Source organism: Micromys minutus (assembly GCF_963924665.1).
Source record: "Micromys minutus genome assembly, chromosome: 23".
NCBI classification, from domain to species: Eukaryota; Metazoa; Chordata; class Mammalia; order Rodentia; family Muridae; genus Micromys; species Micromys minutus.
The window spans coordinates 14,053,738-14,069,810 of record NC_137958.1 but is presented as its reverse complement, the minus strand read 5'-3'; the positions used below and the strand labels follow the sequence as shown (position 1 = coordinate 14,069,810).

Here is a 16,073-nt window from a genome sequence, read left to right as displayed (position 1 = left end):
ATGAAGGGCTCAAATGCAGGCAGGAATTTAAAGAATCATAAAAGTGCATCTTGCCACCCAGGGAGCATACTCACAACTAAGCAAGGGCATTATGGTCCACATCGCCTAGATGGTGATGATGTTCCTCACCCTTAATTAGATTACCTCTCATATGTGTTCTCTCAAGCACTATCTTATTTTAGTGAACTATTAAAATACAGTGAGGTGTTAAAGGTGTTCAGACACTCTTACCCATGACCCAACATCAGAATCGTAAGACAAGTGACAATATAGTACAGTATTATTTTAATACCCTCCACTGTACTATAAATGTAAATTTTCTCTGCCTTTTATCACTCTATCCTTGGTGTGATTTATGTTGATGATTTGACCTGTAGGGAGGAAACTGTCTTTTAGTTGGCACTTCTAACATTTCACTTTGCCTTTAAAACATTTTGGAACACGAGGTTGATAAATCCATTAAGGCTGTGTTTGCCTCTTTTTTTTTTTTTTTTTTTTTTTTTTTTTTTTTTTTTTGATACATAGATCTTGATTAGTTCAGAAATGTAATTTCAAAAAATGGTATCTTTCAGAAGCTGTCTAGAAAACTGTGATACATCTATATATCTACCAGCTTCCTTTTAAACTAAGAAATCACCACGACACAAGGTAGTGATACAGACAGTAAGATAAACATTGTGCTACAGCACAGCTTCCTGTGTTTGTGGGATTAGATAGAATGTCGTGGTTTGTGAATCTATTATATTCGGTAATTTAAAGCTTGGTGCCTCTGAGGTTAGATGAAGGGCAGAAGGGCAGAAAACTGTGAAAACTGGATCTGAAACTTAGTCCTTATCTGAGAGCTCTTTAGTGTCAAGAGTTTTGTTAGTGCAAGTTCCCTGTGTGTCCCAAAGTGCTTTTCTGAATAAATATAAGTTCATCAGGGCTTCAGTAAATGGAATTTAATTGCTAAGTGGCAGGTAAGTCCTAGTGAGATTATGATAATATAAAGTGTCAGTTTCACACTAATGGCAGGATCCAGAAGGTAGTAATTTTCCATCCCTGACATGGCTCTATCTTTCTGACGACAGGACATTTCTCATTCGGAGTCCTAGCCCGACACTGTGCATAGGAGAGCTCTTTAAAAAGAGTGATCCTACTGGAAAACGAGTTTGTCTTTACACAGCTTAGCTGGCAGGCATGATCTCTGTGCCCCACTGGACAAGACTAGCCCACTATGCAAAAGAACTGAGCTCCAGACCGAAACCAGCAAATTAAGTCTTATTGTAACATTTTTTAACTTGTCGATAAAACATCTGTGTTTAGAGTGCTCCATATAATACAATTCTATTATAGTCATGGTAACCTCACACTGAGATGTTCTGCGTTACGTTCCCCCCAGTCTTCTTATATAATTGTAAGTTGCCCCTCTGTAAATTTTAATTCAAAAAATCATCATTTATGGGATTATATATCATAACAATATAATAATTTACGTGACTGTGATAATGATGTTCTAAAATGTATTCCAACTTAAAACTGACTTACATATTAACATGAGGAGGAGGAGTATTTTTTGCAAGAAAATTTTGCAATTATATTATCAACTGTGTTTTCTGGCCTAGAATAATTTGGTGGTAATTTTGAGTTAAGTTTTGGCAATATGATAAGCCATATTAAGTTCATCATAGCTCTTGCTCTCTTGCCTTCTTGCTCCCCCCTCTGTCCTCTTGCCCCTTCCTCCTCTCTCTCCATTTCTCTCCCCTCTCTCCATGTGCTCATGGCCAGTCTCTATTCTTCTCTCCCTCTCTCCCTCTCCCTCTTCCCCTCCTCCTCTCTCTCTCTCCTCCTCTCTCTCTCCTCCTCTCTCTCTCCTCCTCTTTCTCTCTCCCTTTTTCTCTGTCATTACTACCCTCTCAACTCCCCTTCCCATGACCTGAATAAACTTTATTCTATACTATTTTTTTTTTTAAAGTTTATCAAAAAGGCAGAACTACCCTGCCAGTCTCAGATGAATCTCGGCACATCCGAACGTAATCCTTCTTTGGTTGGGTGTTTATTGGCCATAGGTTTATGTACATTCATCCTCTGCATGTCTCAGATTAAACCCCATCACGTGGTTTAGAAATGTGTCTATGGGAAGAGCCGTAGAGGAAGGTGAAGAATACTTGAAGATCATAGGGAAGAAATCACATCACAGTGAACAGAAATGATATAACACATGCACCCGGACTCAGCACCAGAGAGGGGGAAGCAGAAAAATCCTGCTTGAGGTCAGCCTGTACTACACAGTGTTTCTTGTCTGCAAGAAGAAAGGAGGAAGGACAAAAGAAGGGCAAAGAGAGGGGACAACAGAAGAGCGCAGGGGTGCTGTGTTCCCACAGTAGTAGTGAAGAGAGAACACATTATTAGATAGCAAGTTTTAATTATAAGCAAGCTAAAAGATATTGTCATGCAACTTTTCATTTCCCTAAAACTGATCCTGAAGAGTTACCTGGGATAAATACAGAATGAGTTTCCTGCTTGCCTTCTGCACAGTGAAGGACTTTCAGAAAGACACAACTTGGCAGCCCCATGTGTTCCCCCCTGTGGGGTGCAATAGCTTTGGGAAGCTGATGAAAACTCAGGAGACAGCTTAGTAATGTCATCTTCTATGCACTCAACAGTATCAATATAGTCTATGTTTCTTCAGCACATCTGTGAGGGCATAGGGAGGACCTGCATGTATCCATCCTTACCCTATGAGAACAGCTGGCCTCCAAATATGTCCAGTAGAGAGAACCAGGATCTCCAAGGTCCTAGAATTCTGAATGTGAGACATCCCTACATGTAGAAGGTGCTTCATGGTTTTGATGTTGAGGAATCTATGCTGTTAGGTATGTTGTAGGCCAAGTCATAATTCTCATGCAGCTTCCGAATGGCTTGAATGGTCAAGCTTAACTGAGTTGCTTGGGTGTAACTTCAGCTCTCCAAATTATTAGGGATCTCAAAATATTTGGACTGGCGTTAAAACTGTGATCACTGATCGAAATATTCACCTTAGGCTTTATGAAAAAGTATCATAATAAGGTCTCAAAGGACACTTACTACATAGATTTGGAGTTCTGAATTGAAATACTTCCAAATAGTCTTATACTGAACATAAAATTTTTTTAAATAAGAAAAGGTATTTTTCCATGGTCGTAAAAGAACCCATATTTTTTTTTAATTTTTATGTACGTGAGAATACATGAACATACTTACTGACACATAGGCAGGCAAATCTCTCCATCAGCTTCCACTGATTTTAGAAACAAGTGATCAAAAAGTGAAAACTTGAGCACAAGATTTGGGTTGGGGGAGTTGTAGTATCAAAATTAAAAATAAAAAAACAGAAAATAAAGATGAATTTTAAAATGCCTTAAATGAATTTCAACTTTAATTCCCCATTTTCCCATCCAGAACAAGTGCCACCCAGGACCAGTTTCCGAATGGATTCCTCTGGCAAGTATTCAGAATTCACAGTTGTGTAAACACACGTCTTCCACTTCGTGTAACCAGTCATTCTCCTGAGTAATATCAACTTTTTCACTATGTAATATTCACTGTGACGATTAATTCACCTACATATTCACATGTGTTCAAGATAGAGAGCCAGGCTCATCACTGTGGGTCTGGATGCTTGCACCAAAAGATGAACATTAATGACTGTCCTTCATTAAGAAGTTACTAAAAGACTGTACTTAGAACCATCTGTCAAAGAAAACCATCAGTCTAGATAGAGCTGTGCTGTCCGGTAGAGCTATTAGAATGCACATGTAGATTACCAAGGGTGTATAATATCCACACTGGGTTTCCCAGACTCAGTATAAAAATAAGCCTTGTTAATTGCTTTATTTTTAAGATGGTTGTTAAAATAGGTTATTAAAGTTGGTATCTGTTTAAAAAATGTTTAACGTGGCTGTTTGTGATATTAAATAACTCCTATAATTTACATTTTATTTAAATTGAATCTTGATAAAGTCAGATAAATGGAAATTGCTGTTAATTAGATTTCTCGCCCATGCCCAGACAGACCACACCAAACACGGTTCCACGTGGAGAGGTTTGAATAGAACGGGATGGGGCAGGGGTCAAGACTGGGCGAAGAGAAGAAGAGAAAGGAGAGAGAGAGGAGGAGGGGTTTCCGTCTTTTGTAGGGGCAGTGTCACTTGCTCCCAGGTGGAGATGGGATTCAGAGCTGATGTCTTCTGGGAATGCTTTGGCTGTTTCCATGCCAATTGATGTGCTAGGTTCCTGTCACCTGTGGGTGGAGCCATTGCTGGAGGAAGGGGCTATCCTAATGCCAACAGAAATAAGAAGGTAAATATCTCAAGAGAGGAAAGTTAAATATTTCCCCCCAAAAAAACTTATTAAAGAATTTGCTAATATAGATTGAAATTATTTTCAGCTTAATTAAATACCTATTCCAACTTGTTTTTTTTTTTTAAGTAATTCTAGTTACAAAACATATTTTTGGTACTATTTTAAATGAAGGTATAAATATCATAGCTTCTAGTTTAAGAAGATAAGAAATACCTTAATACTTTTACTTGTTTTTTTTTAACTTATCCCTTCCAAAACAATACATCATTGTCTATGATGTAAGCTACGATATACAGCACTGTTGTCAACACAAAGGGGGAAGAAGAATCAGACTTCCCTTCCCTCTCAAGCTACCAATGAGACCCTCTGAACATCTGCTTAGACTGCTAGATCTCTGAGCCCTCCCCACTCAGAGCATGTAGACAGCAGTGTTTCTTAGTAACAGCTCTGCCTCACATTGGTGGGCCTTAGCACACATCCTAGTGCATTTCCATGGTGACAGCTCATTATCCACAGCAGCGTGCTATAACACCCCCTGGAGAGTATGTGCACTGGAGATCATTCATTTCCTAAGTTTCGCTGTCATTTTTTGAGTATGTACAAAACACAGAAGATACTGCTTAGCATCCAAATACTGTCTAAAGTAAGTGTTTAGTTTGGTCTGAAATCTTTAGGCTGTGGCTGTTCTTACCTCTCTCTGACTGAGCTACTGACTATAAAATCCTTGTCATGTTTAAAAATATCTTATGCCCAGGGAGAAAATGAGGCCTAGTAATTGTGTTTAAAATGGAAATCAGGACTTAATGTAGCCTCAGAAAATATACTTCTTTAAAAATCTTAATATTCAAATGTATTTTTTTAGGATTAAAAGAGGATAAGGGTTGCCCAATAGCTTGTTATTTTGATATAAGTACAAAGTTGTATTTTACGACTAAAATACAAAGATAAGTTATTAGTTTGAATAACCTTATTCTAATGTGTGACTCAAATTTTCAAGAAAGAACCAATCCAAATATTTTAAGTTTACACATAAATTATCGAGATAGAGAAAATCATGACTATATCCAACAGAGCGCTTATAAAATTTTTTACATGGTTAAAATAATTCTTTATCAAATTATCAAAAGCAGGTCAGCCGGATGAATGAACCTAGCTAGGAAGTATCACAGAAACCACATGCAACTCGTCTGGCTTAGTGTGTTTCTGTAGAATCCAGGACCATAAATCAGCAGTATCAATGAGTACAGAAATCAATCGAATCAAAAAAGAAGAAAGGCCTGTTCAGTTTGTTATTAAAATGATTTAAGGACCTTAAAGAAATCAGCAATCAAACCAAGCAAGGCATATGGCTTTAATCTCAGTACTCCAGAGGCTGGTGGGGAGCTCTGTGAGTTCCAGGCCAGCTTGGTCTACAGAGTGAGTTTTGGGTCAGCCAGGGCTACACAGAAGCGGGGCGGGGGAGGGGGGCAGGGATGCGTCTAGTATGCCCACAGCCTACTGGGTTATATGAGTTATCTTATTACCAAGGAGTAACGTGGGAAGGTGAAGAAGAGAGATTGCTTTAAAGCCAAATGTATCAGCTACTTATCTAGTAGTGTTGGATTCCAGCGATCAAAACCAATTAATTCTTTTTTAACTCATTCAGTAGCTACTGTGCCTGAAAATCCAAACCGGAGGATATATTTAACAGCACCCTTCAATTCCTCATTTCTTTCTCCATCCTCCTAGATCTCTTGATGAGAGAAAAACCAAAAGCAGCAACCATCTTCTCAATAGGGGAAGACAAATAAATAAAGGCTCTTGCACCAAATGTGTTAACAAGGCGCAGTACTTTTGTTCTAATTAACATGTGAAAGGGATTCAACTACCAAAATACAGCAGACTTGTTTACAACAGCATCTCCTGTGCCAAATTAATCCACTGAAAATGCGGTTCTCAAAACCATGCTATCCAAAGGCATAAGTTCTTTAACATTTGAAGTGTCCTGGAATCTTAATGTAAACAGGAACCAGCTTTTAAAAATCTGCTGTCCTTTGTTATGAGGGGAAATTGCCCCGATACCACTTAATACTGTTTTAAGACAGGGTCCCACTGTGTCCCTGTCTTTTGTGACTTGAACTCAGTGATACACCAGTGTCTGCACCCCGAGGGATACCACTTAATACTGTTTTAAGACAGGGTCCCACTGTGTCCCTGTCTTTTGTGACTTGAACTCAGTGATACACCAGTGTCTGCACCCCGAGGGCTGAGATTAACACCAGCACACCTGGCTTTTGGTTACTGTGCTGGGATTGTCATAATGTTGGCATTTTCTTATAGGGGAAATCTCTTAACACATAAGCTGTGGCACACAACAAAGCCCTCTTGGCGTCCCCGGGCAGTGTGCACAGGTGCCAATGTCGCTGAAGGAACAGTTTTCCACTGGCGGGTACACACACCAGTCATGCTCAATCGAGGAGAATTAGGAGAAAGTTCCGGCTCTTTAAATACAAAAGCATTGTTACCTTATTTTTGCATTTCCTGTGTTTCTCTGATTGAGAGTATCCTGAGTTTAAAGTGACCTAGGCAGGGGATTAATGTGGACAGCTGTATCCCAACCAGCTTGCGGAGGTCAGACTGTGCCGAACAATTAATTATCTGTCCTCTTCCCCATGTAGTTCTCTTGGGAAACTCACTGGTATGGTTTTATAGGATTGTCCCACCTGCCTCCAGCTGCTTCAAGGCTTATTGAGTTTTAAAACCATTGTATCTTATATTGTATCAAGCGAAGTTTTTAACCATTTCTTTACTACCTAATTCTAATAACTGAGCCCTTCTCACTGTTCCCATTTTTAAACAATGAATGTTGCACAGTTTTTAAAGGATAACTAGTAGATTTGGAAGTCTAACCTCTTTGACAGTGTTGTAGTACGGGTTGAATGTAAAAGATCCTGGTTACATGTATGCTTGGGCATAAAAGACACAAATGCCTGTGAGTCTTAGTATACACATGTATAGTATGTATAAGCCATGTCAGGTCTCTTAAGGGAGTACCGGACAATTATCATTTGCCCACATGTCAGCAGTGGATGAGGCTGGCCTTTCATTTGTCACTGACAATGGACCAGACTGTGGAGCACAAAGCACAGCCTAGAATGGTTGAATTTGGAATGCTGTACCTATGGCCCTCTCCTGGAGACCCTGGGACAAATGTGCATGCAGTCAATCATCCACTGAGTCCCTGTCTACTACTGTCCTTTTAATTTTAAGATGTAGTTATTTGTTTTATGTATATGAGTCACTGTTGTTATCTTCAGACACATCAGAAGAAGGCATCAGATCTCATTACAGATGGTTATGAGCCACCATGTGGTTGCTGGGAATTGAACTCAGAAACTCCAGAAGAGCAGCCAGTGTTCTTAACCACCAAGACATCTCTCCAGCCCCCTAATATGCTATATTCAAGTGACTTAGTCTTTTTGAGATTTTTCTTTTTGTCCCATGGGAATTCTCTAAAAGCTCATTCTGTTTCCAAAACAATGCTGTTTAATTAATGCCTGCTCCTAATACCGCCTTTAAACCATTACATCCCAGAAATTGCTAAATATTTCATAAGTCACAGCCTAATAAATATTTCTCCAAACTGCTGACCATCTTGGAAGGATAAGAGAAACACGAAACCCCACAACGCTACCATGATTAACATACTTCCCCCCAAGATGTCATGAAAGACACATGTGATCTTTGAAGAGTCAGATGTTTCTCATTGTTTCAGTTTATTCTAGAAATGAAATAAATACCACTCAGGGGAGTTCCCCAGCTTTCTTGAAGGTCCATTTCTGTTCTTTTGATCTGACTTTAGATGGGGGTATCCTTCAACTAATTTATTTTCAAGATGTTAATGAAATCAATAGTCCATAATGGCTCCCATATTCTAAAATATCTTGGGGTAAAGAGCAGCTTCTTCTTAAACCTAGATAGATTTCTGCCTGTGTCTTATAAAAAAGACTAAAGCAAGATACCAAAAAAAAAATTACTTAAATCCCAATGAAGCAAAGTTTAAGTATATTTTCTAATATTTGCTATTTTAAAAGATACAACTCCTATTAGACATGATAACACACACACACACACACACACGCCAACACTAGATACATCAAATTGTAAACAGACGGTAGTAGCTTACTAGGCAGTACTGAAATAGACACTTGCAGGTTTTGCCATCTGGTCCCTTACTTGTTTTCTGAGGTAATCAGAGCAAACATCCTCAAAGTCACAGGGAGGTGGGCAAGCTTCTTAAAGGCAATCCGAAAGTTCTCTAAAAAATTAAAATTTATCATCAACTTTGTTTCTCTCTCTGAAATTCGTGCAGGGAAGATGCCCTAGCAATGGTCACAGCTGCTGACTGCCACTGCAGGGACTGCGTACTTCGAGAGTGTGCACCTCTTTGCCACCATGTTTTCTCTCTCCTCTGTGCCTTTCATTGACTAACAACACTCTCATTAATCACATCCACAAAATTAACTAATCACCGATGTGTTCTGTTTCTTGGGAGGTGGGGAAGAGGCAGTGTTTGTTACTCAATGGGATTTCCTTTATGCCAGGTCCAGATTATAAGGAATTGGATGTTCACCTACGGCGGATGGAGTCTGGATTTGGCTTCAGAATTCTTGGGGGAGATGAACCTGGACAGCCTGTAAGTTAAATCCAGTGTATTTCTACATGATTGTTTTGTGCATAAATACCAGAAAAGCATCATTCAAATATTGCATTGAAACAGAAATGTTGAGAAGATTGCAGCTTATTTTCTCTTTCCTATTTCCCTTAACAATACCTCACACCACACAAGCACCTCTAAAGCTGTTATCCCACTATGACTTGAGTGGGGGCGATGCTACTGTCTTGAAGAATGGACCGATTCTTGTTGGGTAGTTCAATTATTTAATGGTTCTGGAACATGGGATTCTCTAAGAGACAGCTATAAAATAAGACAGAAGAGGTGGGGGTGGCTGGAACCCACAGGATTATATATGTTTTCAGCAACAACAACAAAAACAATAAAGTTCAGAACACAGAGGCGTAAATAGACCCTGCTGTTCTCGACTACAAAAGCTAACCAGATTAAATTAAGGCATTATGAGAAGAATATGTTCATGAATCAGCAGCAGTTGGAAGACTACTGAGGATCTGAGAATGGTTCTGGATTAATCTTTATATTAATATATCATATAGCCATATGGATACAAATATTCGGAATGAAAGCATAAAGTAGCAGTACTCCTGGATACACAGAAAACATCATGATCCTTTGTGAGTATATAGTAAAATATCCTCCCCAAAATACTCATTGCAGAGATGTATCTTAAATGTTGCTCAAGAAGAGAGAGGACCAATTTAAGTACGTTCCATCCTAGCTCGTATAAGAGACTAAACAGTAAGCATCTGTTTGGTCATCTGCAAGATAAGGGTAGCCAGGGGTACCATCCCATAGAATGGCTTTAAGGACGAAAGAGGACATAAGCTGAAACTCTTGGTGCCTAGGTCATAACAACTTCACAGTAACTCTCCAGATCATCAGCCTGTCTGGCATCATGTTAGTTAATCGTTTCCCAAAAGAAATATAAAATTGACCAGTGGAAATTCCCAAAAGAAAAAAGAAAATCAGCCTAACAAAAGCAAGCAACCCATAATGATTAAAACTGTGCCCATGTAAATGGCCGTTGTGTAGATAGAGTGAGATCCTTCACTCCGGAGACATTCAAGCAGAGTCACTGAGAGACTGATAAGAATCATGGTAACACTTAATCTGCCCCACAAGAGAGGGTCCACTAGTTGATGTTGGAGGTATCTCACTGCGGAAAACTCCAGGGGAAAGATCTTCAAACACCCAGGAACAAAACAGGCAGTGGTCACCCAGCATACCCCTAAGCCCCCAGCTGCCAAGAAGAAGGAAAGACTCATTGACCAAAAGTTGGTCCTACTTTCCCTTAGTGTTTCAGAAGGGGAGAGGATGGCAAGCTAATGCAGGCCCCAAGCAACTTTAGACTTCACCGAGGAGCTTAGTCATAGGGGACTGAGTCCAGGATTGTGCTTCTATTTGTCCCTTCACAGATGCTGTCCTTTATCCCTGTCCACTTCCTTCTGAGATGCTCGGTCACCTGACCAGCCTCCAGCCTCATTCCCCTCAACAGCTCAGTGCATAAGCAAGGAGCTAGATGCTGTGTAGCTTCTTCATAGATGTAAATGTCGACAGCACGGACTATACTTCTAGGTGGGGCAGGGCATGAGGGGCTGTGTTGGCCTCTATAGGGTGTGTGTCTGGCTCGGCTTCCTTCAGAATTGCTCAGACATGCTCATTTGTTTACAAATTCACTTTGACCAGCAAGAATTTTTATTCATTCTAAGCTAGGATTTCATCTTCCCGGTTTTATCTCTTATTCCATAAATGAGAGTTGTGCCATGTAACCAGAGTGACCCAAAACTAAGCTTAAATTCATCGTGTGCCCAAATCTACCCAGGACTCCTCCCATCAACTGAAATGAGTTTGCTAAACTACAGAGTGAAGAATGTCTACAAACTGGTTCCATCTTAGATCCAACTGTAGATATGGCAGTCCCTGACATGTAACATTTCACGGCATACAGATGAATTTTGTCTAAGACTGGTGAACGGCTGTGCACGCACAGAGTACGTGAAGTACACTGAGTAGATGTGGGGTCAGCAAGGGGTAAGAAAAGCTGAAGATTCACTGTGTGCTAGTCTCCTGTATCTCAGGAACATTTCCCAGACAGGTGAAGCCACACCTACCTGTGCCTCAAGCTTTGGAACATCATAAAGCAGCTACTATTGGTTCTATACTCTGAACTAGCAGGACTCTCAGGATAAAGTGTATAAGAGTAACAGAAACATAGCCCAGGCTAGCCTAACCAGCCCTCCTTATCTCAGGGTGTTGTGCCCTCAGAACATTCAAGTTGTTCTTAAAGAACTAGAAAGGAGAAAATGGGCTGGCTGTGTCAGTCTGAAGCCACTGGAGAACTGCCCTGCCTACCCACAGCCGTCCTCAGCTTTTTGGTAATTCACTAAGACAACCAGGAGATCAAAGATGTGCTATGATTATAGTTTTATTATAATGCAAGAACAGATGCAAAAGTCATCCAAAAGAAGAGATGCCTACAACCAAGTCACAAAAGAAAATTCAAGTGTCAAGTCTCCCATATTCTCATACCCATTTTTCCCATCAGGGATGTCCATCTCGACTTTGGTGACTAGTATTTTTATTTTAAAGTTTTATATATGGGCACAAGTAATTGAATCATTAACTTCATGGTCAAATTCTGTCTCTACTGCCCTCTTTTTCCAACGTCAGACTGATATCAAATACCTTAAAGGCCCAACCCATATTCACCAGCTTCCTACAATTGTTGGCATAGCTAGCCAATCCTGAATCATCTCTTCGGTATGAACCGTGTCAGATATAGACCAAGAAGCTCACCATGGACAATATAGACATCCCATTTTGAAAGTTACCTCTCATGAGTCAAATATCAGATATCCTGCTTATCAACCATTTACACCACAGTTCATAACGATAGCAAATTACAGTTATGAAATAGCAACAAAGTACTTTTATGGTTGGGGGGTCACCATAAGGACATCCCTCTGCCCAGTCTGTACAGAGGTTCCCAGGTTTCCAGAACTTCTGAACTCAACCTTTGCATTCCTAAATCCTTCCTCTCCTTTAGCAGGTAGGCATCAAGTAGTTATGATAAGCCTCAGAATACATGGATGTCTGGCTATCTTTATTATTTTTATTAAGATTTATTCCTTTATTTAAATGATTTAAGATACACACCCAGGGCTGGAGAGATGGCTCAGTGGTTAAGAGCACTAATTGTTCTTCCAGAGGTCCTGAGTTCAATTCCCAGCACCCACATGGTGGCTCATGACTATCTATAAAGTGGATCTTGTGCCTTCTTCTGTCTCCAGGTGCACATGCAGCAGAGCACTCACATGTTAAATAAAAAATTAACTTTAGAAAGATTGCAGGAGGTTTAAAAAAAGAGAGAGAGAGAGAGAGAGAGAGACGTATTCCTGCTGCAGTTCCTAATTCTGTCACCTCAGCCAGAAAATAGAAACCTATCTCATCTAAACGCGAGAAAGGCTAAAATGCAAGCCTTCCAAACCAGAATGCTGCATCTCAGAGAATGACTGTGTCAACAGCAGGGAGTGTAGTCCAAGAAAAATCTGTCAGTCTGTCCTGCCTGCTTCTCCACATGCTAAGCTCAGTGATAGCATACCAGCCCATGGGCTCAATTAATTGTGGGTGTGCTGCAGAGGTTGAGGCAGGGAAGGAGATGTGTTCATCAACCTCAGTGGGTCCCATCCAACAGGTTTCTGCCTCCATATTTATGAAATGGTCTTGACACGCCGGGGGTCACACTGAACATGACAACTAGGCTTCCGCAAAGAATGAACAGTGGGTCTCCTGTTCAAACAAAATGTCCAGGCTTTTTATTTTCTTTAAAAAGGAGATACTTTTCACAGTTAAGTAACAATTAGCAATGGAAAGAAATGAAAAATTGCCGGAGAGGAACAAAAACGAGATTCCCTGTCGCGAGTTGAAAAGCAGTAGAGAGGCATCAAAATAGAAAGATCTAGAAAACATCACAGTGGAGAAAAGTCTGTGTGAGAGGATAAAAAGCCTCCTGAAATAAGACACGCTACAGACATGTGCTCGGCCCCGGAGTCTGACGCACACTTGTGGAGTTGTTTTGGGAGGAAGGACCTGAAGTGCTTTGGCAGGACTTTGTTGCTGAACAGATCGGCTGGGGTCCTGTTCACTTGGGGCAGGCAGTGCGAGGAGGGACAGAGGAACTTACAGGCCAGCAGAGGTGGTATGTGGTTGGGTTTTCCTTTGGTCTTCTTCTCCTTCTCTGCATTCTCTCTTCCCCTGGCTTCCTGGTACCTCCAGCCACCTGAATCTAAATTACTATTTCACATCACACGCTGTTTTGTTCTGTGCCCTCGGTCAGAGCTCGGGAGGAAGTAGAGCTGTGAAGGTGCTCTGTTTCTTTGGAAATTGCATGCTTATTTATTTATTTAGAATGTACTATATAAGCACCATGTTTGTATCATCTGCCCCTGCTCCTCCCCTCCCCCTCCTTCCTCCACACAGAACCCAACCCAGTCTCTTTCTCTCTAGTTTATGGCCTCTTTTTCATTACGTATTATTGTTACGCAAATGCACACATAAATACAACCCGCTGAGTCCATTCAGCGTGTCTCAAATGTCTATGATTTTAGAGCTGGACATTTAGTATTAGATAAAGAACATGACTGAAAAGACCCTGGCCATGGACACTTATGGGGTCCACCGTTTTCTAAGTTTTCCCGCTGAGTTTTTCCTTCCAGGCCAGAACAGTGGAGATGGGACAGAATGTTCTTCTAAGAGTGTGGAGAAAAGAAAGCAAAAGAGTCTGAGCCTGTAGTGTCTGTTGAAGCCCAAGGGACAGTGAATGGTCAAGGCTGCCTCGGCTGGGCTGGCTTTCTGGCCAGCATGATCAATGGTCAATAAGACCAGAAGGAAGATGTGACTTTATACATAAGGAACCTACACCAGAAATTTCCTATATACCCAGAAATTGACTAGTGTGATGAGCTAGGGACCAACTTGGGAAATGATCAGTAAAACCATAGGTCCTATGGCCATTGGACCAAATGAAGATGCTCAGTGTGGCTCTTAAGAGCATGAATCTTCTATCAGCTCCCAGGAGCTTCCTAAGTACACAAAATCTCATACTCAGGTAGAGAGTCATAGTACATGCCTTTAGTTCCACCTCTCAGAGGGCATAGATAGGCATTTTTTATAAGTTTAGAGCCAACTTGACCTACATAGATAATATCCAGCAGCCAGGGCTACCTAGTAAGCCCATACCACAAAAGAAACAAAAAAAAAAAATCTTAATAACCTCATATCCCATACATGGCCTGTAGAATTTCAAGGGTGGGTGGTCTAGAAAAGCATAACAGTTCACAGGTGATACCAATATGCCCTAAAACTTGAGAACAACTATCTGAAAGGGTCAGGGTATCCTGAGACATGTTCTCATGAGCTTACACAAGTTTGTAACACATGCACTGGGAAGCTAACATGAGTTCCTTGTGAGAATTACATGAGTTGTGGTGTAAGAGAGAGCCATAGATTATCCAGTCCCTGCACTTACTGTAACAAATGGGAAATAATAGATATCAAGTAGACAAATTACATTGAAACCTTTAGAAACTAGGTTTTTCCTGAATAGAGAGACACATAGAGCTATATTTATATCACCAATGAAATATAATATACAATGGTATAAAGCCACCAGGCTGAGAAGCAAGGGCAGCAAGAGAACTGGAAGCAACAGCAAGAGGAGTACTCAGCATCTGGCAGCAGAGACAGCTGTTTCTGATGGAGGGAGCAAACAGGATTTACCTGACAGACAGACACCTCTAATGCCTATCCGGCATGCCAGCTCATGCCGGGTTACAATGCTTGCCCGGTATATAACACACATCAGTTCAGTAGCTACAGCAACCCTTTGAAAAACAAAGTAGAGTATACATTATCCAGTATAATTACATCATATTATGCAAAGAAACAATTACATCACTCAATATAATAAATAATGACAGGTTGAATTATTTTAAAGTGCTAGTTGAATGAATAGATTAGATAGATAGATAGATAGATAGATAGATAGATAGATAGATAGATAGATAGATTTGAAAGAACAGAGCAAAGGAAGGTTTGAAAGATTGAAACTCCAAAACAAAATTTAAATGTGCCCACACAGAAATTGAATGGGTACTTGCCTGGAAGCTTCAACCCTACTGGCTAGCTTTCATAGCCCTGGAAGGTCCACATGCACTACCAAAGGGAAAAGAAATCACGATCTTACCCAACTGTGAACCATGTGATCTGTAACAACTAGCCCAGTAAGACATGCCTACCACTGCAAAAATGCCACACAAGTCATGGGTAAAACCAACAATCTTCTAGGCTTGAATGGAAGGCCTGCTGCATGAGTTGAAAACCATATCTCGTACCACTATTAGGGCCACCAAGAACTTGTGGCCTCACGGGTCATTAGCCCTAGAGGAGAACCTACAGATGTCACTTTGCTAAGTAGACATAAAATTAAACTGATCCCTGACGACTTACTGTTCTACACACAGATTACTACTTCTTTCAGTTCTCACCAGGAAAGCTGCTTTTGGACCAGATGGCAATTAGCACAGAAACTCACAACTAGTCAAGGTACAGAGAAGACATGGCTATGAAAACAGGACATCTATATAGCAACCCTCTTCCTGTGGGGGAAGACTGTAAGAACCAGAGGAGATAGATGACTACGGGGAGACTGTATTTTCCAGATACGGAAGGGCAGGGAACTGAATTCATGGTGATTATGACAGCACAAAGGTTGCTGAAGCTCCCTCCATCTTTGAGAAAGGGAGGCAGAAACAAAGGACCACCCATAGCTTAAGAGCTACAGTCAACTGATAACTGCTGGGAAAAGAATTGTCAGTTTTCTTTAAAGGCATGGTCCTTGGTGGGTTATCTACAGTACAGTATAGGGTACACATCCCAGAGTATTTGGGCAGCACAAACTGTGCTTGAAGGGGAAAGGAAGGGAAGGAGGGAGGGGAGGGAGATGAAGGAGGGAAGGAGGAAGGGAAGGAAGGAGGGAGGGAGGATAAAAAAAAGAAAAAAAGAAGAGAGAAAAAGA

The 16,073-nt window shown here is 40.7% G+C and overlaps 1 protein-coding gene across 3 annotated transcripts in view; it reads left to right on the top strand.

Annotated features, from left to right (window-relative positions):
- The window catches only part of MAGI2 (membrane associated guanylate kinase, WW and PDZ domain containing 2), a gene marked incomplete at both ends in the record, with an annotated part of 1,373,853 nt that overhangs the window by 1,227,817 nt on the left and 129,963 nt on the right, over positions 1-16,073 (top strand). For 2 of the 3 annotated variants that reach the window (XM_080936243.1, XM_080936245.1), the window contains 2 exons: positions 3,421-3,462; positions 8,907-8,998. In XM_080936243.1, the coding sequence (XP_080792369.1) occupies positions 3,421-3,462; positions 8,907-8,998 (134 nt within the window). The remainder of the gene's footprint in view (positions 1-3,420; positions 3,463-8,906; positions 8,999-16,073) is intronic. The other variant, XM_080936244.1, reaches the window with a different exon arrangement.